This window comes from Lynx rufus, unplaced genomic scaffold (assembly GCF_022079265.1).
Source record: "Lynx rufus isolate CCGP_SWC_20201006 ecotype Redwood Valley unplaced genomic scaffold, mLynRuf1.p SCAF_11, whole genome shotgun sequence".
Classification (NCBI taxonomy): Eukaryota; Metazoa; Chordata; class Mammalia; order Carnivora; family Felidae; genus Lynx; species Lynx rufus.
Window position 1 is genome coordinate 63,050,023 of NW_025814825.1, and position 24,611 is coordinate 63,074,633.

At 45.1% G+C, this 24,611-nt stretch overlaps 1 protein-coding gene across 1 annotated transcript in view; it reads right to left on the bottom strand.

The window, feature by feature from the left end:
* ADAM12 (ADAM metallopeptidase domain 12) overlaps positions 1-24,611 on the bottom strand; it is a 302,117-nt gene that overhangs the window by 236,850 nt on the left and 40,656 nt on the right. Inside the window, exon 3 of the mRNA XM_047072487.1 lies at positions 20,011-20,084. Within this exon, the coding sequence (XP_046928443.1) occupies positions 20,011-20,084 (74 nt within the window). The remainder of the gene's footprint in view (positions 1-20,010; positions 20,085-24,611) is intronic.

The following is a 24,611-nucleotide window of genomic DNA, read 5'->3' on the forward strand; positions in this document are numbered from 1 at the left end:
TGTGCCTCTCTACTCTTCAGGGCTCCATCTGTAAAATGGACGACTTGGACCACATGACCCTTGAGGTCCTTGCCGCGAACGTGCACTCAAGCATCCAAAGCCGTGAGCACCCACTGTGGTACTGGGTGCCGGGGATTCAGCCAGGGAGCCAGGGACCGGGCCGGCACCTTGTCCTCCAGGAGCTTATATTCCAGGAGACATTCTCCCTTCCACCCACTTCCATTTTGGAAACGCTCCAAATCTACGACTTGACTTCATTTATCTGGAGAATAGCCCGGTTCACAGAAGCAAAGATTATACCAAATTAAAAAAAAAAAAAAAAAAAAAAAAAGACTAACTGGAAGCAAGTGTCCCCTTGAGTCACTGGAAGGCTGACGGAGATGAGGGTAAGTAGGAGCTGCCGGGCATGGGCAGAATGGATTTACCCAGAAGCCTCGTTCCTACTGATACCAACACTGCAAAGGCCAGTTCAGCCTAGCAAGCCCTGCTCCTGTGGCTCTGAGGTCGGAAGGACAACGGGCATAAAGACACTTGTGTGGCTTTGCCCCTTCTGTTTTGCAGAGCCCTCACCAGCTGGCTGTCGGCCGCCGTCCACCGGCTGTCCCGTGGCTCCCAAACTGCTTCCCAGTCCCTGTCCAACCCCCGGCCCACGGCTCCCATGCTGCCCCTTCTCCCCCCAGCCCACCCACCTCCCGCACATGCGTGGCCAGAAGGGATTCTCCTGCACTCGACGGCAGCCACCTAACCCTACAACGTGTCTGCAAAACGCAATGACCCACGACCTGATGGCAGCCTCCGCAGACAGACCAGGAAGGACTAATGTGAGACAGGGTGTCCCTTGCGCCCACTGCAATGTTCCCACCACCACCTCCTGAGTAAGAAAGCCCGGAGCGTCCTCATCATCCGCGGTTCGGGGATCAAAGCGGACTGTTTTAGGGGCGCCTGGGGGGCTCAGCCGGTTGAGCGTCCGACTTCGGCTCGGGTCATGATCTCACGGTTTGTGGGTTTGAGCCCCGTGTGGGGCTCCATGCCGACAGCTCGGAGCCTGGAGCCTGCTTCCGATTCTGTGTCTCCCTCTCTCTGTGCCTCCCTCACTCGCTCTGTCTCTCTCTCTCTCTCTCTCAGAAATAAACATTAAAAAAATTATTTTAAAAAAAGGGCCCTGTGAATTGAGCTGGCCTCTTCGCCGCTGAGAGAAAGCAAGAACCACACCGACATCAGCAGCGGTAACGCTTTCGGGCCCAAATAAACCCGGAACCCAGAAGACCTTCATTACGCACACGAGAATCCATGATTAGAAACCAAGTTTCTCAGGTGCACAGAAGTGGTAACGTACTTCTGTCCTGCATAAAAAGAATTTTTTAAATTGTCTCTTCAAATAAAACTCTATGCACAATAATAAAAGAAAAATGGGGAAATATGACCTGTCGTGGCAATTGCGAAAGAATTTACATCTCATATAAAATACTAGAACTGATTCAACGAAATAACTTTCATCCATCGACTGTGGAGATGGGCGGGGAAATAGCACTGTCCTCATTTTACGGAGCTGAGGACAAAGATAAAAAGATATGAAGGCGTAGGGTTAGAATAAAAAGGAATCAGTCCTTCCAAGAATTCAGGCAAGACTCAGCTGAGCAAATGACTCCGGACATTGATGAGCAGGTGATTTTTTTTAGCCAAAAGTCATGGATTTCTGGTCAAAGGGAAGTGTCCTTATGAGTGCCGTGCCTGGGACAGCTAGGAAGTGAGGTATCTGTCATATTTGCTAAAGATAAAGGCAATCCCAAAGAGAATGGCTTCTCAATTTTCACAATGAGAAGATACCAGAAGGATCTTTGGCCATATATCTATACACAACTTATATAAATATACACACACATTGTGGACGTAGTCAACTGTTTACTTATGATATTTGTTAGTTCGGTTACATGTTTAAGATGTATTACAGGGGCGCCTCAGTGGCTCAGTCAGCTAAGCATCCGATTTTTGGTTGCAGCTCAGGTCATGATCTCACGGTTTCATGAGTTCGAACCCCGCATCGGGCTCTGGGCTGACAGTGTGGAGCCTGCATAGGTTTCTGTTTCTCTCTCTGCCCCTCCCCCACTTGTACTGCTTCTGTCTCAAAATAAACCTAAAATTTTTTTTAAAAAGATGTATTATCAAATTCATTTTTTAATGTATTTCTTTTCATTTTTTTTTACGTTTACTTATTTTTGAGGGAGAGAGAGAGACAGTGAGAGTGGGGTGGGGGGTGGGCAGAGAGGGGGAGACACAGAATCCAAAGCAGGCTCCAGGCTCTGAGCCATCAGCACAGAGCCCGACGCGGGGCTCGAACTCATAGACCGTGAGATCACGACCTGAGCCGAAGTCGGACGCTCAACCGACTGAGCCACCCGGGCATCCCAGAGGGAGTCATTTTTAAAGCACACACTTCATTCCGTCGGCATTCCACTTCCAGCTTCCCGTGGCTCTGCATGGCGTGCGGGACAGAGCTGGGACCCGTCCGAGGCCTGGTGGGTGTGCTCTCTGTCCGTTCTCAGCTGGTGCCAGGTCAGCCTCCAAGCCTCCTCCTGGCCCTGTAAGCCACCTGGTGCCCCCCAAACCCTTCCCTCCTCTGCACCTGGCTCCTCTCACAGGTGGCTGTGATTCGGGCCTGTCGGCCTCTCCTGGCGGACACCCACTCCCTCCTTCCCCTTGTTCGCGCTTAGGTGCGCCCAACGCTCATCACCGCCTGATTCACTGTTGGTAACCTCCCCTCTTTGACATCTCACGACCCCACTAGGCTGCAAGCTTTCCGGGGCCAGGACTGCATCTCCTCTGTCCCCCACTGGCCCCCAGTGTTTGTACAATGCTCGCTACGTGGTAGGAGGTCAGAGATACTGAATCAATACCAGCAGCACCAGCTGATGTTTAAGGGACATTCCTTGCGCCTCAGGCTCTACACTGACTCCTTTCACGGATTATTCATTTAATTCCTAAAACAACAGGATAATCTTGAGGATCCCCATTTTACAGACATCAAGCCAAGGCTTCGAGAGGTTAATTCCTCAATTCACGCGGCACAGCCCGGGCTTCATCAGAATGATCACATCCGAGCCCGAGGCTTCCAATTTATCTAGTAAAATAAATACCCTTCTTGGATATCTGAGCATATGTGACACGGAAGAAAAATACTTTTTACCAAAGCTCGCAGAGGATCTAAGCGGACAAACCAAGCTCTGCAGAGTCGAACAGTAAGTTGTTAAAATGAGCCGAGGTCCATTAGTGGCTGCAAAATCCCTGTTTTCGAGAGTTTTGTAAAGTTTGTTTACTGAGAGAGGTAGCCCGTGCTTTCCTTCACCACAATAGCACTAAGTCACATATATATATGCTGTTCACTTAAAAGTTCTCAGGCACATGATCTGCTCGGAAATAGCTAAATATTGTGCTGTGGGAAAACGCTATTCTAACACTTGACTTTTACGCGCGACTGTGACATCCTGATTTCTTCTCTTGTCCACTGCAATGGCCCTGAGTGCTCGCTGGGTACCTTCTACACAGAGGTAAGAGGTTGGCGCCTCTTCCCCGGCTCCTGCGGAAATAAAGTCGCCCTCTGAGAAGTGAGCCGGTACGAGTAACCCAGCTGGCTGACGTCTACTTGTAGAAAAGGTTTGGAAACCCTCATAGTATGGCTTGATGGGCCAAACACCTAACTTAAATATTTTTTAAAAAATAAAAGTGAGGGTGGGGCGCCCGGGTGGCTCAGTCGGTGAAGCATCCAACTTCGGCTTAGGTCATGATCTCGTGGTTGGTGCGTTCGGGCCCTACATCAGGCTTTGGCGCTGACAGCTCGGAGCCTGGAGCCTGCTTTGGATTCTGTGTCTCCCCCTCTCTCTGTCCCCCCACCCCTTGCTTGTGCTCTGTATCTCTTTCTCTCACTCCCTCTCTCAAAAACAAATAAACATTAAAAACATCAAAAAATAATAATAAAAAAATAGAAGTGCCCATTAGCAATGGCAGCAAGTGGGGACATGCCACAGGTATGGGGCCCCTTAAGAACACAGGTATAAAGGAAATAGACATTCACTCTGCAGGTCAAACTAGTAAAATCTATGGCAAATGTAGCCAGTTTGGTGTCTGCTGCATCCCCCCCTAAACAACGAGCTGTCTCCTCGGTCTGAACTGGAAGGTGAGGGTGGAGACCTCAGAAGCTTGGCTAAAATCAAAGGCCAGCAGAAGTCTGGTGGGCATGACCACTGTGGCCCGAGGAGGAGCCTGTGAATAGAAAGGGCTTCTCTAGGGGCGCCTGGGTGCCTCAGTCAGTTAAGCATCCAACCCTGGCTCAGGTCATGATCTCACTGTTCGTGAGTTCGAGCCCCGCATCGGGCTCTGTGCAAACAGCTCGGAACCTGGAGCCTGCTTCAGATTCTGTGTCTCCCTCTCCCTCTGCCCCTCCCCTGCTCGCACTCTATCTCTGTCTCTCTCGAAAATAAACATTTAAAAGAAAAAAAAAGGGCTTCTCTACCCGGAATGCAGAAATGGGATGTCCAGTGAAACAAACAAGGAGTAAGGGGGTTTATCTAACATGGTCGAGAAGAGAAGAGCACTGGATGTGGAGACCACCAAGGTTCTGGTCCCTAGAACAGATGTATTTCTTTTCATTATTTTTTTAAAATAATTATTTCATTTTATAAAAATAATTTTTTTTATATTTAAGCATCGAGACCAATTAGATAATTCCTGTGAGAGCCAAGCTTTCGTATTTAGCTGTATTTTAGTGAACCAGGAAACCCTGAGTGAGTAGCTCCTTCCGTAGGGCTCTGAGCTCTGCTCCCTGGAGAACTAAGCATTCTGTTCTGTTGGGAGATTTAAATAGGTAAGGTTAACGTATCTGAGACAGATAAGTGTGCTCAGGGGAAGCCGATGGCCAACCCAAGAGAACAAGCATGGAATACCACACTGGGATGAGGACACGGCAGGAAGCATCACGGTGGGGCGGGAATGGTTTGTTGGCCTTCTTCCACCCTGAATTGAGTAAAACTAATACACTGAGCATTGTCGTGGGCCCAGCACTGGGAAAAATCCAATCTACTCAAGGTATTAAGAAGGTATTATCCCCATTTTGTAGACGAGGAAACTGAGGTGTGGAAAAAGTCAGCGTTTGACTAGCATCTCACAAAGCATAAGTACTGTGGAACCTCAAATCTGATCTTCTCACCTCATGGCTCCTGGACCAGTCAGTGACTGTCCCCCCTAGGCCTCTCTGAACAGGTCACCCTTGCCCTTCCTTCTAGTCTGATTGTGGACATGGCTGTCCACAGCTGTTGAGAATAAAGTTCTGGATGCGATGTCCACCACAGGTGAGTTTGGCCATTGTGATTCAGGCCTCTTGGGTTCCGTCAAGAATAATTTCTGGATATGCAATTACTGGATGACCTCCCTGAGGTCAAGGCCCTGACTTTGAGGCCAGCTGCCACCCTAGGTGACCAGGTGACACCTGGGTCCCACCGTCTACAACGGCACCAGCAGTTCTGAGGTATGCATGTTGTCTCCACACCCCTCTCCAGATCTGTCCTGGGAATGCAGGCCAGATTCCCGGGAGCCAGTGCTCCGAGCTGACTACTCAACCGTCTGCACTCACAGGCAAACCTGGATGCAAATTTGCATTTGAAAAGTTGATCTCTGTTCCTGCCTGGGATTCTCATAAATCAAAAGTGGTCAGTATTTACAGCAGAGTCCAAAGGGAGAACTGCTGGGAGAGCCCCAAACACTTAAAAATTCTATATGGGAACCAAGAAAACTTCATCTGAAGACAGGAGATTGGAAGAACTAACGGGCCCGCTTTTCATCTGCTTCTCATTTAGAAAAATTGGACTACTGGGGAAAGGGGTAAAAATAAAAATTGGAAGCGAAAAAAAAAAAATCTTGAAAGGCAAGCAGATCACCCATTCCGAAACACGTAGAGTTTGATACAACCCTACCCTTTCCCGAAGGCCAGTTAATTGTTGGGGTAACTTATCAGGCCGTGGGGGGATGTGACACAACACGGGAAGCTGACAGAGGGTTAGTGATGACGGCCACACTGCCTGTGGGAAGCGGTGCCATTCAAAAGCAGAGGCCGCCAGTCTTAAGACAGATTGAGTTCGCTGTTGCAGCACGACAGGGACAATATTTGCCTCTGTCATGGCACCACGGCAGCAACAGACCATCCATAGGCTGCCCTGGGAAACATAGAATTACATGACACGTAATGGGAATTTAGTTATATGTTTATGCAGATATAGACACACATGCATATACACATGTATACACAAACGTACTGGTGAGTGTAAACCAATTGGATTATACTTAGAAAAAGGCAAAACAAACAAACAAACAAACAAACAAACAAACAAACAAAGAACCTCAATTCCTTGGAGAAGAAGTCAGGGCAGAGATGGAAAGAGGAAGAAAAGTGTATCACTTACCTAATTTTTCCCATTACGTTAATTGGAGATCTTAATTTACCAATACCCCTTAGGGACTATTTGTCTAAAATCAATTCAGATGAGCCGACCCCTTGCTGGTCTATAAAATGGAGGTGGGGTTGAGCACTGTCAAGAATAGGAAACCTGTACGACCTATCTTTGCATCTCGCTCCCCGGCACAGTGTCTGAAACACAGTTTGTTGAATGGATGAACAAATGAACAGACGTGAGCAAGACAGCAGAATGTCTGATGTGGAAATCAAGTCCCTTGATGTCAGGGCGCCCGGGGGGCTCAGTCGGTGGAACGTCCGTCTCTTGATTTTGGCTCAGGTCATGATCTCATGGTCGGTGAGTTCAAGCCCCGTATCTGGCTCCGCGCTGACAGTGCGGAACCTGCTTCCGATTCTCCCTCTCCCTCTCTGTGCCCCTCCCTTGCTCATGTGCACACCCTCTCTCTTTCTCAAAATAAATAAGTAAAGTTTTTAAAGGCTTTAAAATTTTTTTTTTCAACGTTTATTTATTTTTGGGACAGAGAGAGACAGAGCATGAACGGGGGAGGGGCAGAGAGAGAGGGAGACACAGAATCGGAAACAGGCTCCAGGCTCCGAGCCATCAGCCCAGAGCCGGACGCGGGGCTCGAACTCACGGACCGCGAGATCGTGACCTGGCTGAAGTTGGACGCTTAACCGACTGCGCCACCCAGGCGCCCCTAAAGGCTTTAATATCAAAATGTGAAAAACAAAAATGGCAAGACACATCGCGGATCAAAAGTTCTTTTGTCCAATAAAAAGGACTGGTATTTTTTAATACTCCTCATGGAAACGTTTGAAGGAATTGACATTCAACTGTGACCTTCTAAGGAGCCCTAATTTCTGTGTTTAAATCAAGACCTACAGATTATTTTCAGGGCATCAATCAAGCTTGCACTGCTATGGAATATTTTTTGATGAGTCACTGAACTAATAGTCTGAACTAATAGGTTTTTCTAAACATAGTATATTGCTTACTAGTTCAACCTAACGAAGTCAACTATTGTGTACTATGATGACTGATATTTACAAAATATTATAACTACATAATACATTAGGAGACATATTTCCGTACGTTCATGTCCGTATAGAAATTGAATTACAAATACATTCTGGGAAATCCCACTGTTTATACAATATTTGTTTTGGCTTTCACTATTTCCACTGCTAGGAATACCATGCCAATGATTATTTTAAAATACGATATTGATTCACTGAAATATTTATCCAGCTCCAGTCATTGGCAACAAAAGGTACTCACTTTCCAATGTCATTCCAATGACACTGTCCTCTGCTAATCAATCAGAATTTCTATCCAAGGAGGTCAGAGGGAAGAAGAAAACAAACAATGAGGTTCAAAAGGACTAGTACAATCGCTCTTTGTGGACAAAAGGAAATGGTGTTAGGGTCTGCCACAAAAAAACGGTGTTTTATTTTTGTGACCTATAGTGCATATACGAAAGGTTGTGAAAAAGGAACACTCACGCCCCCATCCTTTGGTTTAAGAAACAGAACACAACTGCATCCTAGAGGTACCTCGGTGCCTTTCTTCTGTCACCACGTTTGTTTTAAAAACTATTTTCAGAGACATGAAGGGGTTAAGGTGATGATCATGCATCATTGTGTGACAAAGGTTCTCCCACTTCTAACAAACACGGTCTATACCTCAGGCCCAGGGTTGATGCTTCCTGCTGTGTCTTCATCCCAGTGTGGTATTCCATGCTTGTTCTCTTGGGTTGGCCATCGGCTTCCCCTGAGCACACTTATCTGCCTCAGATACGTTAACCTTACCTATTTAAATCTCCCAACAGAACAGAATGCTTAGTTCTCCAGGGAGCAGAGCTCAGAGCCCTACGGAAGGAGCTACTCACTCAGGGTTTCCTGGTTCACTAAAATACAGCTAAATACGAAAGCTTGGCTCTCACAGGAATTATCTAATTGGTCTTGATGCTTAAATATAACATGCCGTACATGATTCCTCATCTAGTATCATGAGTACAATTTCTCCCAGTATGGCCAGTTCAAGAATCCCTCTGGGACAAGTAAGAATGCATTCTAATTTAGGAAATTACGGAGGCCATGGATCTTAGAGGGGAAATGTGCCCCTTGGCAACTACCCAACCCAGTTCCCAAGCTGATAAGCCATTATTATTAATATTATTTTTAATTTTGGGAAATATAAGATTTTAAATTTTTAAATTGAAGTACAGTTGACATATATAAATTCATTTCAAGTGTAGAGCACAGCGATTCAACAATTATATACATTATGAAATGTTCACCATATGTTACAATACTATCAACTCTATTCCCTATGCTGTACTTTACATTCCCGTGAATTACTTAGTTTACAACTAGAAGTTTGTACACTACACAACTGGAAGTGTGTATCCCCTTCGCTCGTTTCAGATTACAGATCAGAGAAATCAGGACTAGCGCGGTTAATTCATTTGCTGAAAGTCACGAAGTTTAGAGATACCAGAAAGTTCATGTTTCCTTCTTGATTCAATGCTTTGCCCCTATACCATACTACACCTCTTTGCTCTTGGCGGGGGGTGTGCAGGGAGAAAAGGAGAACAATGATAGACACACATCCTACTACCCTAAATGCTCATCCTCGTGACTTCTATCGATATGGATTAGAATTGCTGCTCTGGAAACAGAGTGAAACGCAGAAGCATTAGTTGGTTGGTGGTGGGGATATCCTATACATCTAGAGGAAATCAATTGATTAATTTGTCAGCTTTTTTTTTTTTTTTTTTTAGCAAACTTGAATCTTTTCTGGGATACAACAGAGCATAAACTGATTAATTAGCTAATTAATAATATATGGCCATCTACATCGGTGATTGCATTTAAATTTTACATGCAAAGGTTACTTTGGAGAAAGCATCAGTTCTGAATAAGTAACTCTGCAAGCAAAAAGAGGTTTGTGGAATGTCTATACAGGTAATTTATGGTCTACTGTAAAAATACGGACTTCTGATTGAAGAAGTAATCATAGAGCTTAAGAAGTAATGTAATCAAGCCATCAGCATGACCCTATTTGGTATGGTAATAAATTCGATCCAAAATTTCAGTGTATTTCATTTTTTACTATGAAATTTATTGTCAGTTTGGTTTCCATACAACACCCAGTGCTCATCCCAACAGGTGCCCATTATCCACTTTCCCCTGAAAATTTAAGTGTATTTCAAATGTATTTCTTAAAGTATAGGGATAATGCTATTAGTAAGTTTCCAAAATCATTTTTTTCATATATACATAAGATGTTTAATATCTATTTTTTCATTTAACCAACTTCCTAATATTCTATATATTTGGTCAATATGAATGTACAATACCACCAGGACTTTACTAAAAATGTTACTAATTCATTACCTTGTGAAAACCATGCATGAAGACCATATCCCACAACTCCTGAGGGAATTTCTGTCGTATTGAGATTTGTCACCTGGGCACTGCTTGGTCACTAACACAGCACAGAGGGAATCTCCATTGGAGAATGTCAGATTTTTAAAGAAAACCAAGAAACTGACCAACAAAACCCTCGGACCAGTGGAGACCGAAGGGGTAGCCTTAGAAATGTCATGAAATTAATATGATGCGTAAATAAATTGTCTCCCAGAATAAGTCTCCTGCTGCGAGGGTTCTTATATCATCTTCTACCTGCCCACATGTTTTTCATAAGGAAGAAAAGAAAGGAAGGAAGGAAGGAAGGAAGGAAGGAAGGAAGGAAGGAAGGAAGGAAGGAAGGAAGAAATTAATTCTGTTCTCCACTTATGTTTAGCCCACTTCAACCCACAACGAAATCCACCAGTACACTGATGGGAAAGAAGTGCCTGTTTCATAGCATTTTTAGATAAAAGCCCTTCTTCTATTTCTGTCAGCTGTACTTGCACAAGTGTCGCTGGTGTGTCTTTTTGGGCTGTGGCTCTTTGAAGAATTTACTGCCACTTCCTTTTTGTCTGACTCAGTCTGCTTGCCGGTGACACAGTTGCCTTAATTTGCCATTGTTGTTGGCATGGAAACAGCCCTTGAGGGACAGGTGAGGTCTGGACTCCAGTTCAGAGCCCTCATTTTCATGCCAGCAAGGCTCAGACCAGTTCCTGCTTTCCTATTCTGACCCCCAAGTATCTACTGCCATGGAGGATGTAGGGACATGTTCACTTTAAAAGAAAAGAACATTAAGGTCTCTACAGAGGGGTTTCAGAGTCAGGCTTACAGCCTGTATCCCATCAGCTGCTTTAGGGACAGGCTCTGGTATACCTCTGCACCCCCAGGGATCCTGGCATGAATGCAGGTGACCATGGAGTGAAGCCCCAAGTGTGAGGTGCTATACTTGAGGAATACAGTCGCCACCAAGAGGCAAAGGCCAAGCCTTTCCCTCAACTTCAGGGTAACCAACAGTTGATAAGGGAAAGTTCTTCTCTGTAGAAGAATTCCAGGTAACAAATGAAGAAGGAATGATAGAATTAGAACATCACCTAAAGAAAGAACTGATCTAAGAAGTTGTTGGTGAGGGCCACTGACCCTGGAGGGTAAAGGCTCAAATTGAGCTTTATGACAGAAGCCTCAGGATGAGCCCTGAACCCAACGTTCAATCCAACATCACAAAATTCCCGATGTGATGCCAGAGAAGGACACAGAACCACCCATGATGTAGTCCTACCAAACCAAACAAAACCAAACACAGAACCTGAGTGTGCTCAAGGCTTTGTGTAACTCCTGGTTAACACAAAACCCAGGGGCCAGAGGAACAGGCTAGATGACACCATGGGGATGAAGTCAGCAAGCTAGCATATGAAAAATTCTACTGGGCAAGCAACCTGGTTTCATTCACAAGGATTGCAAGACTTCAAAGGTAAAAATTAAAAAGAAGGGGGGCGCCTGGGTGGCGCAGTCAGTTAAGCGTCCGACATCAGCCAGGTCACGATCTCGCGGTCCGTGAGTTCGAGCCCCGCGTCGGGCTCTGGGCTGATGGCTCGGAGCCTGGAGCCTGTTTCCGATTCTGTGTCTCCCTCTCTCTCTGCCCCTCCCCCGTTCATGTTCTGTCTCTCTCTGTCCCCAAAATAAATAAAAAAAAAAAAAAACGTTGAAAAAAAAATTAAAAAAAAAAAATTAAAAAGGACCAGGAAAAAAAGACTGACCATTAAAAAAGCTGCACAAATGCAATGTGGGGGGTGTGTTTATACACTGATTCAAACAATCCAACTGCCAAAAAAGGTTCCGAGCTTTCTGGAGAGTTAGTCTTTTTGTCTTACCCGAGCAATGAAGAGTCATTATGTCACGTAAACAGAAGCACTGTGGCCTTCCTATTGAGGATGTGTCAACTAGAAAAGGCAAGGGACCAGCCATGAATACACCAGTCTGCACAGCATCCACGTGTCACCACACCAGCCACACTGCAGGGGAGGGGCGGTCAGATGACAACCACGACAACAACCCTGGGTCACCCCTAGGCACCAGAGACCACCTGGACATAGCCAAGGCAACTATCCATTTGGGATGTGGTGTTCTGGAAAGGAGCCCTGAAGATATGCAAGATTCTTGTCAGAAAATCATATAAACCTGAGGCACAAGAAGCAAAGGACTGGAAGCGATGTAATTAGACTTGGAAATCCACGTCCATCTCAAATGACCTTGTCAAACCCTTCAAACTTTAAAGAAGTCCATTCAAGGATGCCATACTCTCAAACTGGAATTGTAGAGGGGCACCGCTTTGGAAAGGTTGAACTTAACCAGCTCAGGCCCATTAAAGGTTAAGTCAGGCTGGGGAGCCAAAAATTCTAAAAACGGTGGGCTGACCTTTTCCAATGTCTGTATAACTTCAAAGACTGAGATGAGGAAGGAAGTTCAAGGGGATGCAGTTCTTACCCAGCAAACACAATTTAGCCCAATTAGAAAGAACTCTTAAATGTTAAGAGACTTTAACCTAATTCAGAAGGGGTTGGGTCTAGTTAGAAGACCCCTGAAGTCCATCAACTGCAGGGGTCTACAGTCATGGGCAGAGGATTTTCCACTGTCCTTTCTCCAACTCATCCAAGTGCAGAGGCGACCCATCGGGTACAGCCCGAAGCTGCAAAGCAGGGGATGGAACATGCCGTACCGCAGGAATCAGGTAGCCTGGAGAGGGGTGGTCACTCCCTGTAGGAAAGACCATTCTCATGGGCAATGCATCAGCTAAGACAGGGACCCCAAACCAGGGGGATCTAGTGGGCTGGCATTTCCCTGCCCACCCCAGCACCTCCAGCACAACTTTCAGCCATAAGGGAAATGTTCACACAGCTCTAAGTGGCAATGAGCATGTGAACTGTGGCTGGTGTTACCAACTAACTGAAGTTTGAGTTTTATTTAAATTAACGTCAATAGCTTCCTGTGGCCGGTTATGAAGAGAACTCCTTGTGGAACGTATCCCAAATACAATCCCCAGGCCCTATAACTGGCGATTCTCGTTCAATAGAGAGACACGGGGCCCGGCATCTGCCTTGGGAACAAGCTCCCCAGGTGATCCTCGTGCTGGTGGTCCCAAGAAAATGCCCCAGACAGAGTTGAAGGAGGGTAAGGTTGTCTGTAGGCACTCCTGGCAGAGGGAGCACCCGCTAGATGGAGACAGACTATAGGAAGGGTGTGGAATAGGTCCCGGAGCAGGCCTCGAAGCTACAGGCTCGCCCCACTGTGCTCCCACCCAGATATCACAGGAAACACTGACAGTGCCTTGGGTTGTGACAGCCACCCAGACACTCTCAGGGTCATGGCCAAGGCCTCACGATGTCCCATCCACCACAGGCTGGTGCACTTCAGCTCACAGCCCCTGGACATTGCTATACTTAGGCCAGCCACAAACATCCACAGATCCCAAAGAAATGTCATGCCCCATTCCACATGATAACCTTCCACAGGTCACCTCCTGAGGGGATTCTGTTAGGCGCAAAAGTCCACGCTTCTGCAAGACTTTAAGGACCGTGCCCACCATGATCCATGTCTTGGTGTCCCCGGCCATTGCCCAAAGGGCGAGTTTTGGGTTCTTTCCTAGGGTTATCCATTCTGATCACAGATCATCAATGTTCTAGCATTTCCTGTAGAAGAGTCGCCCTTTCCATTCCCCCGGGCAGCCAACTGCTCATCACTTTCTGCCCATTCTCGCCACTGAATGTCTCTCATCTACTCCTTTCTGCTGACTCTCTGTTGCTTGGAGCCATTACCTGCTCCTTCCTGTGCACCGGCGATAAACAGCCTCCTGTCCAACCCCACTCTTCAGCTTCCCCAACCTCATCTTCACGTGTAGCCAGAATGCTATTTTAAAAACTGAATTTTATCACGTCATTGCCCTACTTACAGGCCCTGATTCCACGAGGCACCACTGTCCCTACGAGAAAACACTGAGGTCCTTATCACGGAGCACGAGGTCCCGCACGGGCTGACGTCCACTTCTCTCACCGTCTCCCTCTTGCCCAGTAGCACACCGACTCTTAGTTTCTGAAATGCTTCAAAGCTCCTTCGCCCCTGCCCCACGATGTTTATGCCAGCCCCTCCTTCTCTGGGAACCCTCTACCCTCTGCCCTCCTTTGCCTGGCTTCGTCCGATTCATGTGTAGTTCAAAATCTGCTTCCTCACATGCCTTCCTTCCCTAGGCCATGCCGGGCCCCACACTGTCTTCCTCGGCTCTCAGCCCCACTCGCTGTCTTCCATTACTGTTTTGTGATGACCTGTGTAGCGTTGGGCTCCTTGACTGGCCTCCAAGAGGACAAGGCCTTGACCTTGTTCACTCTGTCTCCAGTGCCAACCCCAAGTGTCTGGTACTAAATAAACATTTGTGAACAAACGACTAAGTGAACAAAGAAATAATTTCATTGATTTATTATTAACTCATTATCAATCATTTGAGTTAATAAAGATTTGTGGATGGGAAGCGGCGGAGAGACAAAACCAGGCAAGTAGACAGAAGACTTTCTGAGATATGGTTTTGTCCCTGGTACTTGAGTCAGTAATTAGACACCCGCCACCCCCGGCAAATTAAAGCTGGGGGTTCTAATAGGCAGGCTGGGCTTCCTCTGCAAGAGTAGAAATTTTTTAAAAAACAGCACTTGGTGCACCAAAACTTAAAAATTTTTAATTCCTAAAGATGTCAAGATTGTGAAATTACGAGCCAAAAGCTTAGCACGCTAATCCTTTCCAGCTCTTGTCAGAATCAGGCTATTTGGCTATCATCAACTCTCACAGGCAAGATTAGGCATGATCTGATCTCCACTAATTTAAGAAGTTTGAAGTAGATCATAGTTTCGGTGAGCCCAAAATATACTTAGGCGAAGTAACAAATATCGCTGGGTGCACAGGAATGGGTCACTGAGTCATCCAAACCTGATCTCGAAAACCAACATGAGCTTGAATCTTTTAGCGCTGAGCGTGCACAGACTCGTCTTCCTTCTTGCAGATGAGAAAACAGAGAAGGTAAGCTTGTGGCTGGAAGCAGAGCTGGGTTTCAAAGCCTGGTTTCTTGACTCCAAGCCCTGTGTCTCCTTGAATAATTAGTTTCTTACACCACCCAAGACAGACCCTTAACCTCCTGGTGACTCACTTCTGGCTTGGTCCAGACTGTCCGCATTCCATCCTTCGCTCACACGGTAAGTGCTTAACAGGTGCCCACTACCAGCCAGACCCTGGGGACGCAGGTGGAGGGGGGGGGCAGCTGAGACCCTGGCCTTAAGGACATCGTGGAGCGGCACGGGGGGGTGTTCTGGAGGGTTCAGTGACCCGACAGGGTCACCGCGCGGCAGGACAACAGCCACTCTGGTTTAGGGCCACGGCACCCCTGCACACACACGGGTGGCAATCACCTTAGAGCAGCCACACGGCCTCAGGGGCTCATGTTGAGTTTGTGGGTCTCATTCATGAGAACTACGAGTAAATTTCCTTCTGAACTTACGTTTTGTTTTCCGCTAACCCAAGCATAGGACTTTACATTTATCCTCATTAAATCTCACCTTGTTGGTTTTGGCCCATTGAGCCACACTGCTGAAATCTCTATAATCCGGATTCTGTGATGCAGAGCAGTTAGCCCTCCAGCCTGGCGTTGTTAAGAAGTGTGGTCAGTGCACCTCTGATGTCTTCATAGAGATGGCTCAGGAAATTGCGGGCCAGGACGAGGCCTTGGACACAGCCCCGGGGCCATTGACCGCATCTCAGTCCGGCTGTCCAACATGGTTTGGGTCAACATGAACCATGGATTCGTATCCTCTGGGTGACTATTCAGCCCACCCCTAACCTATCCGACGCTATCTCCGCACCGGCCACATTTCTCCCTCCTGCATAGGATGCTCCAAGAGATGCTATCAAATAAACACCTGCCCAAATATTTACTCCCATGTCTGACAAATTTAAAATGCCCTTTCTTCTACCGTTTGAGTGAATATTAATTAGATTTGCTCCTTAAGAGAGGTCTGGAATTATTCCAGATGGAATAAAAGCCAATGCCGGAGTTCCCCTAGCGCGAAGACCGGCAGATATAAATTCAGTGGGCCGTGGACCTGCCCGCAGCACCTGCCTCCAGTCAGTGATGGGCCAAGGCTTAAAAAACAGAACGCTCGGTGGATCTGAGAGACGGGGGGGAGTGTGATCTCCCGCCATCACTTCTAATTATCCTAAACTGGAAAAACGGATGTCTAAGCTGGCCAGCCTGTCCAACAAAGCATTTTGATCAAAGATGCAGTTGCACAGAGCACCTGTTTGAGGGATGGCCTGAGAGCCCACGGGGACCCAGGAGAGTTATGATAAGTCATAAAGCGGTCCCTGCAGCTCTGTAGGCAGACAGCATCACTGTGAAAAATGCTTCTCCAGGGAAGCTTTGAGTTTCTTTAAACATTCAATTATGGATATACAAACACAGATTTTAAGTGAACAGCATCCAATCTTTGCACAAATTAGGGATGCTAGGAGGCAAATAAAAGAGATTCCCTGAAACAACTATTGAATACAAATTCCACCCTGGTTCATGTAGAATTGGTGTACGTGCTGAGTTTTTGAGGAGGGTTAATTAGGTGACCCTCTTTTAGTATTAGCTTTGGGTTATATGGCTCTTATGAGTTGAGACACTGAGGCTACCTTTATTTTAGTTATGATTTCCAAGTCGGTTTTTAATTAAAATAGATTTCTGAATACTTAAAGACCCAGGATTCGATGAACAGAGCTTTGTAGCCATTTGAGAGTTGCTGGAGGCCTTTCTAAAACACAGCATTTCCTTTTTATGACTAATAAATACTCCAATATTCTTCTTTTCAACCTTTAAGCTTTTACAAATGTTTTTCCTTCAATATAAAAAGTTTTCCTAATTTTAACAGTAATATTTTCTTGTTGTAAAACATGAATAAAGTAAATTTCCTCCATAATCTTACTGCTCAGAGCTACCTGTGCATGTGTATAATTTTTAAATCAAAACTGAATAATACCATGTAAAATATTACCTAACATGCTATTCACATTGATTACATCGTGAATGCTTTTTACAATAAGAAAGATCCCCATCATCACCTTTAATTGCTGCACAGTTCTCTATTTCATGGCTGGGTCCTAATTTATTGCATCAATCTTCTCCTATCAATTTAGGTAAAATATTCTGCAGTGAACATCCCTGCACGCAAGGCTGATTCCCAGCCTGCAGGCATGATACAGGGTACTGACAGGTTACCTTCTGGTTAGCCAGGCTCTCTACTGTGCTGGTTAAATATTCACATTTATCTTGCGTGAACATTTACCTTTGAGTTCTTATAGCTTCATGTGGATAAATTCTCTAATTGGATCTATTGGGCCAAAGGCTATGTGAATGAAAAATTCTACTTTATCCTGGACAATGGATTATATTTTGTGTCTAACAGCATCAAGGGCTAGAAAGATGCAAGCATTTCGCTCTGCCTAAAAAAATGGCAGATTTTTGGTATTATCTCAAAAATGAAGTCGACATGGAACAGACATGTAATTTTTCTCAAAAAAAAATATCACTCGGAAGTATTTCAGGGAAATGCAACTTTCAAATAGTAATACTGGCATGCTCTAATTATAAAAATGTCATTTTTAGGAGAACAGAATCTCTACGATTGTAGTATTAATAAGTGGTATAATTAAAATAAAGCTGTAGAATGTCGTGGAAACATACCCAACACTCTCCATGTACTTTCTAAAATGCCAGTTGACAGGGAGGGTGGGAAGAGAGATATCAATCAAGAAGCGATCGTTTTGTTTTCAACTTTTCTAATCTTGAGATTATTTTGTGAAGGGCCCAGAATTGGAAGTGAGCAAATGAAGGCTCCCTTCCAAATGATCTTTTATACAAACTAGCCACTGTGCCACAGTCACTGCGTATCATACTATCCGCCTTAATAGCCAGTGAAATCATTTTCGAAAAGAACCACGAATGAGGCTAGTGAGCAACTTACGGACTCAGAGAGCCAGACGGGCACTAAGGACTGCATTTCTATATGGAAACGCCTGTTATAAAGCTAAAGGAAGAAGTACACAGACTACGATATCCACCAAGAAGACAAAAAACAAAAAAACAAAAAAACCCTAAAGCCTTATTTATAAGGAAAAAAATGTATTTGAACAACCCCTGAAATATTAATCAGGATTGTGTTTGGTAGTAGAAGTATTTTATTTTTGGCTCTTTGTTCTTTTTTTCCTCCTGCAATTTTCAATTTTCTACCGTGGACATGTATCCCTTTTAGAGTAAAAACAAATAAATTAAGGTTTTTATTAAGTGGATTTCCGTTCTCCTATCTGGAGTCCTACCACCATCTGAAGGTCTGGGATGGGCGCCACTCACACTGTTCCCCACATCTCCCAAAATTCTGACAAAAGGAGAAGCCATCAAAAGCCAGCAGCAATCCTAAAACCCCACTGAGGACACGAAGACCACCAGAAGCCTTACTCTCTTTTGCTCTTTCAGGGAATGCCTGGTTTCGTCCATTGAGATAGTTGGAAACCACCTACGAAGAGCAATTTACAAAACTTAAAATGTCTCATGGCATTCTTACGTGGAAAAAAAAAAAAAAAGACAGGTAACATATTTACTTCGCTAAGAGAAACACAGCAAAGGCAGCACAGTTTTCTGCCCGGCAACCTGCTCATCCAAGATGCATGCCCGAACCTCTGCTTTAAGGTCACCAAGTCACGAGGAAGGCTAAAAGCACATTATCTACTGCTAACCAAAGCTTTACCTTTTTTAAGTCTATTTCTTTCAATGTTTAATTATTTTTGAGAGAGAGAGCGCGTGCGAATGGAAGAGGGGCAGAGAGAGAGGGAGACAGAGGATCCGAAGCAGGCTCTGCACTGACTGCAAAGAGCCCGATGTGGGGCTCGAACTCACCAACTGTGAGATCATGACCTGAGTGAAGACGCTCAACCAACTGAGCCACCCAGACGCCCCTTTACAAAAGCTTTCACCCCATTTAACGGTGAGGGGTAAACACACAGGAAACATGAAGAGGCAGGTTGTGGGTCCCCACGAACAGCCCACGCTATCCTATTTGCTTGGGACCCTCAAATCAAAGCACGGAGACAGTAAGCGATCTGACCTGCTCACGTGGAGACACAGAGTCAGATTTTTGCGACACGTGTCTCTGGCAGAACTCGTTCCAGGGAGGCTCTCTTATCTACTCTGTCACTGCAGCAAAAAGTCAGCACTTCACTGATACGTGACAAACAGGACCCAGTCATTCTAGAAGACAGAAACTCCTTTTTGAATCATGCGGCACTTGGTAACTTGATTTACAGCTTTAGCTACAGATTGCTTATTAGGAACACACAGATCTTTCCTGATACTAATCAAATAGCATAGTAAGGGGTCCTTTGGGTCTGAGGAACCCATGGGGAGAGCCAGGGTATAAAGGATGACAGGAACAGGGCTTGTGTTACTTTATGCCTTGAAGTAGACACAGTTTTCTACTGGGAAGCCATACAAAATATGTAATAATATTCATCTGCTCCAGGAAAAGAAATAGAATACCATTTTTGGAAATTCATATAATTTTGCAAAAAAAAAAAAAAAGGTCAAATTTTTAAACAAAAAGATAAAATAAATACTTTGTACCACTGGAGACAAGCTCTGAAAGATAAATAAACCGTTGGTATTTCTCAGGGGGAAAAAAAAAAGAGATTCTATTCATTTGAAGCAATTTCTCCTTATATAAGCCAGGGATTGCCAAAAGCCAACTAATTATGGAATGCTGTTATTTGAACAGAAGATGCTTAAATTCTACCCTTGACAAATCAGGCTCTGAAAAAAAAAGGAACATCAGAACTCGGAGAAAAACCTGCTGATTCACAGACTTCTTTCTTAGGGTGATACAATTCTTTTGTATCTTTTGTATCTTTTGAAGATCATGTCTTCAAATTAATTCGAGCCTCGGATCCAAACTGGATTATGAACCCATGCATTTCATTCTGTTTCTCTAAATGCCAAGGCAGGTGACACAGCACGTTGAGCCCACGGCTCCTCACTTTCTCCTGCGGCGCGGCAAACAAGAATTAACGTGACTTACTCGTTTCTTTCCAGGTTTACGATCAGCTCTTTGCTTTCCAGTTGTATTCGAATATTCAACACGTCCGGATGATTCTGAAAGATAAATAAGAGAAGTCAGCCGAGACACGTTTCACATTCACTTGTCAACGTTTGACTGCTCTGAAGGCATACGCCACGGAGGCAGAGAAAAAACACATTTTCTTCTTGGGACCGGTCTGAGACCCCCAAGTGGAGGAGACCAGGTCAACCAGGACCAGAGTCTGGAGGACGCAGCGCCTTCCGGGACAGCGTGAACATGGCCTGCACCCCTTTCCTTTGGCCACATACCCTTGAGACCCTTCTTCACTCTCCCCACCTCCCACGATTAAACTCCTTCCTCAGTTTCCCTGTCTCCATAAAGGGCATCTTCATTTCCCCAACTGCTCGTGTCAGGAAGGTGAAGACCCGTCTGAAACCTTCTTCTCTCTCTCTAGTTCCTCCTACTCCGTGAAGATCTCCTTCGGGGCTGCCCTCCAAACTGCAACTCCTGTAACACCTCATACACCTCTCCACCCCTCTCCAGGTCAATGTGCAGTCACTCTCACCGGGATTCCTGCAAAGCCGTCCTAACCTGGGTCCGTCCACCTCTGCTTTCTTCCCATTCATTCCCCAATGGCAACACGAGCGTGTTTTGAAAAAACACCTCCTCATCAACCCACCCCCTTTTGCAATGAGCCCGCACTGGCGCTGGGACTTCAGGGTCTGTATGGCTCTCCTCGACCACCTGGCTGTCACCGCACTGGCCTTGCCACCTCCTCAGACACACCGAGCTTCTCTGCAGGGCTCATCTTCGTGCATGCTGTTCCCGCCGCTTGGAACGCTTCCCCTCAGCTATTCTACTCAGTTCCGGCTTAAACGTCGGCAAGTTGAGGAAATCTTACCTCACTCCTCAATCTCATTGCAAGCCCATCTTCCCCGGTAGGCTTTCTTCTGGCCTTCTGCCCTTTCCCTCCCCGTAAGGAAGAACTTCCTTCCTCCTTGCGATAACTCAGTATGTTGACTTCCTCTTACTTATTATGTCCACAAAAGCACCAGAGAAATAAAAGAAGCCCAATTAATAGTTGGCGAAGGAAGGAATCAATGAATAGGGCACACATCTCTGTCAACCTCTTCTTCTTACGAGGCAGACACTCTCCTCTAGGCTCCAGGAAACCCAGTTCACGTGTGCCCATCTATCAGTGGGGGACAGGCACCTATGTTCTCTGTTGTGTCCCAGAAATCCCAATGAGTTTCTTGCCGTGCCCTGAGAACGCACCTGTATGACAGTGTCCCTTAACCCATGCCCTGCCAACCCAGGCCGGTCACGTGTGCCACACTCCTACTTTTGAGCCCAACCATTCAAAGCCCTTACCCAAATCAAAATTTATTTGCTAACTCAAAGGTATTCTATGAAGCCCCTCTGTGCTCCCTTTCCTGCTGTGCACCCTTAGAGATTCTGGTACAGTCACTTCCAACTCCCCTTTATCTAGGCCAGCATGTCTCAAATGGGGGGTTTACATAGCCATGGGGCATTTCTCACTGGGAGAATTTAAAATTCTTTAATTTAATTTTATAGAGACAGAGTGAATGGGGAGAGGGGCTGGGGGAGTGAGGGAGAGAGGGAGGGAGGGAGGGAGGGAGGGAGGGAGGGAGGGAGGGGGGGAGGGAGAGAGAGAGAGAGAGAGAGAGAGAGAGAGAATGAATGAATCTTAAGCAGGTTCCATGTTCAGCATGGAGCCCTATATAGGTCCCAATCCCATGGCCCTGAGATCATGACTTGAGCCAAAATCAAGAGTCAGACACCCAACCAACTGAGCCAACCAGGTGGCCCATCAATGTTGATTTAAAAATTTTTTTAACATTTATTTATTTTTGAAAGACAGAGAGAGACCGAGCTCACATGGCGGGGCAGGGGCGGGGGGAGGGCAGAGAGAGAAGGAGACACAGAATCCGAAGCAGGCTCCGGGCTCTGAGCTGTCAGCACAGAGCCTGACGCGGGGCTCGAACCCACAAACTGTGAGACCTGAGCACGAGTTGGACGCTTAACCGACTGAGCCACCCAGGCGCCCTGTCTAATATTCCAGTTTTGAAAGGCCCTATCATAACTCCAGATTTCAAAAGGCTGTTCTTACAACACAGCATTTCATCTACACTGTGGATTAACTAATCACATGTTACTATGTTACAGGAGAAAATGGATTCTAAGTTCCAACATCCAACGTTAGTCAAAATGTAACAAAACCCTCGAGTTTTGGGAAAAGGTTAAAACATGCATTCACTAGTGCCATGTGACTGGGATAGCATCATAAAGGGTGAAACAATACGTAACTTTATTTTCAGGGCTGCCCTTGGCACATGTTTCCTACTTCGAATATGGTCACCATTAGCCACATATGTATTTAAATGTAAATCAATTGAAATAAAATTTAAAAATCAGTTTATCAGTCTCACTGGACTCATTTACATTTTTAAAAAAATTTTTAATGTTTATTTTTGAGCGAGAGAGAGAGAGAGAGAGACAGAACGTGAGCAGGGGAGGGGCGCAGAGAGAGAGGGAGACACAGAACCCGAAGCGGGCTCCAGGCTCCGAGCTGTCAGCACAGAGCCCCACGCGGGGCTCGAACTCGTGAACCATGAGATCATGACCTGAGCCGAAGCTGGACGCTTGATGGACTGAACCACCCAGGCGCCCCTTCACTGGACACGTTTTAGACTTAACAGCAAGATGGCTAGTCACTGCCACCACTGGACAGCAGAGCAAGAGAACGTTCCTACCTTGACAAAAAGTCCACGGACATTTCCATCTTCATTGAGCATCTCTGAGTCAGTAATAAAGACCTAAAATTTGCATCATTCAATTGCTGCCCAAGCAATAGACGATTGTAAATATTGGTGCCTCAGGGGATATAATGAGGTGCAACCCCAAGTGTTTTTGTTTGTTTCAGTGCACATTAAGAAAGCTCTTCTCGATTTTAATTGATGAGTGATACCATTTTTGAAGAAGTTACTTAAGCTTGAGAGTTAAAGTGGTAAATTTCCATGTAAATGAAATGCTTATATATATTTTCTGGGTTTAAACAGACCTTGTTTTGTACAGATTCATTCCAGCTAATGATGAAACAAACATCTAGCAATGTTGTAAAAATTACACGTCTTAACTGATGTGTTTTGACACTATCTGCTGTTCATAAGAATCGTATGGATTTCTGAGTGTTTGCTGGACTTTTAATTTTTTTTTTAATTTATTTTTGAGAGAGAGAGATAGAGAGAGAGAGAGAGAGAGAGAGAGAGAGAGAGAGCGCACGAGACTAGGGGAGGGGCAGAGAGAGAGGAAGACACAGACTCAGAAGCAGGCTCCAGGCTCCAAGCTGTCAAGCCTGATGCGGAGCTTGAACCTACAAACCTGTGAGGTCAGACCTGAGCCGAAGTCAGATGCTTAACTGACTGAGCCACCCAGGCGCCCCTGTTTGCTGAACTTTTAAAATTAGTATTCCTATTCCAATCTTATGCAACATTAAACACACATCACTTCTTTAGATTTTAATACAGTGGGTAAAAGTGCTTGTAAGTCCTGGATTTGCTCTAGAGTCTGTCACGGGGATTTTTGCCTAAATGCTCCTATATTTTCTGACACTGAGATTTAATTACAAATATGCATAGAATGTGCTCTCCAGGGCTTGCAATGTGCACTTATCTCAGAAAATGGAATTATTCGTTATGTTTACAATAAAATATTGGAACAAAAATACGTCTCAATATTTTGTCAACGTGTCCCCAGCATATGTATGTATGTCTATTGGCATGTATTTAATATATGTGTATGTGTCAATAACTTAGTTACTTTAATTATAAATGGTCTTTGCCTAAGACATTGACACATGCATCATATTTTAAAGGTCAATTCTGACAATTATATTTGTGAATAAAAATAATGTTTGCAGTCCCACTTTTTTCCTTCTCCCAAATTTAACTAGCTTCAACATTAACATTTATACTAATTCCACATGAAGGCTCTACAGGGGCTGTGATAACATTCCTATGTCAACATCTTTCAGATGAATACATTTTTCCCTAGGGAGGCAAAAAAAAGATCTTTATGTGTACATTTTAGTTGAGATGATGATACAGGAGAAATCAATGGGGGAAAAGAACAGAGAGCTATTTTCATGCAAAACCACTAAATGCATTAGATTGCTTAGCTTAAAAGCATGTATTCATTCCATTTTCTTTTGATTTTTATGCACTGGAGATAATGAACTTAGTGCTGGTTAAATACAGCATCCCTTTTCTGAAAAATGATATATTGATTACCCTAATGGAACTGTGTCTTTTATTGAATGCTTCGAGAACTACATTTGCTGAATAAATCAGTTCGATGTTAATCAGTAGGGGCCAGAAATGTTTTGATCGTCCCCGTAATTCTACTTTTCTAATTGGGAAGAGCATATCCAAATGGGTATATAAAATGCACCACTACAATGCTAAAAGAATAAAATAGTTATTCGGGTGCCTACCCCGCAGCTGCAAAGTCAAAATACTGCCAATATCTTAGAAGCCCCCTGTATCAGTTTGTGAAAGTGGCCGTAACAAAGTACCACAGAC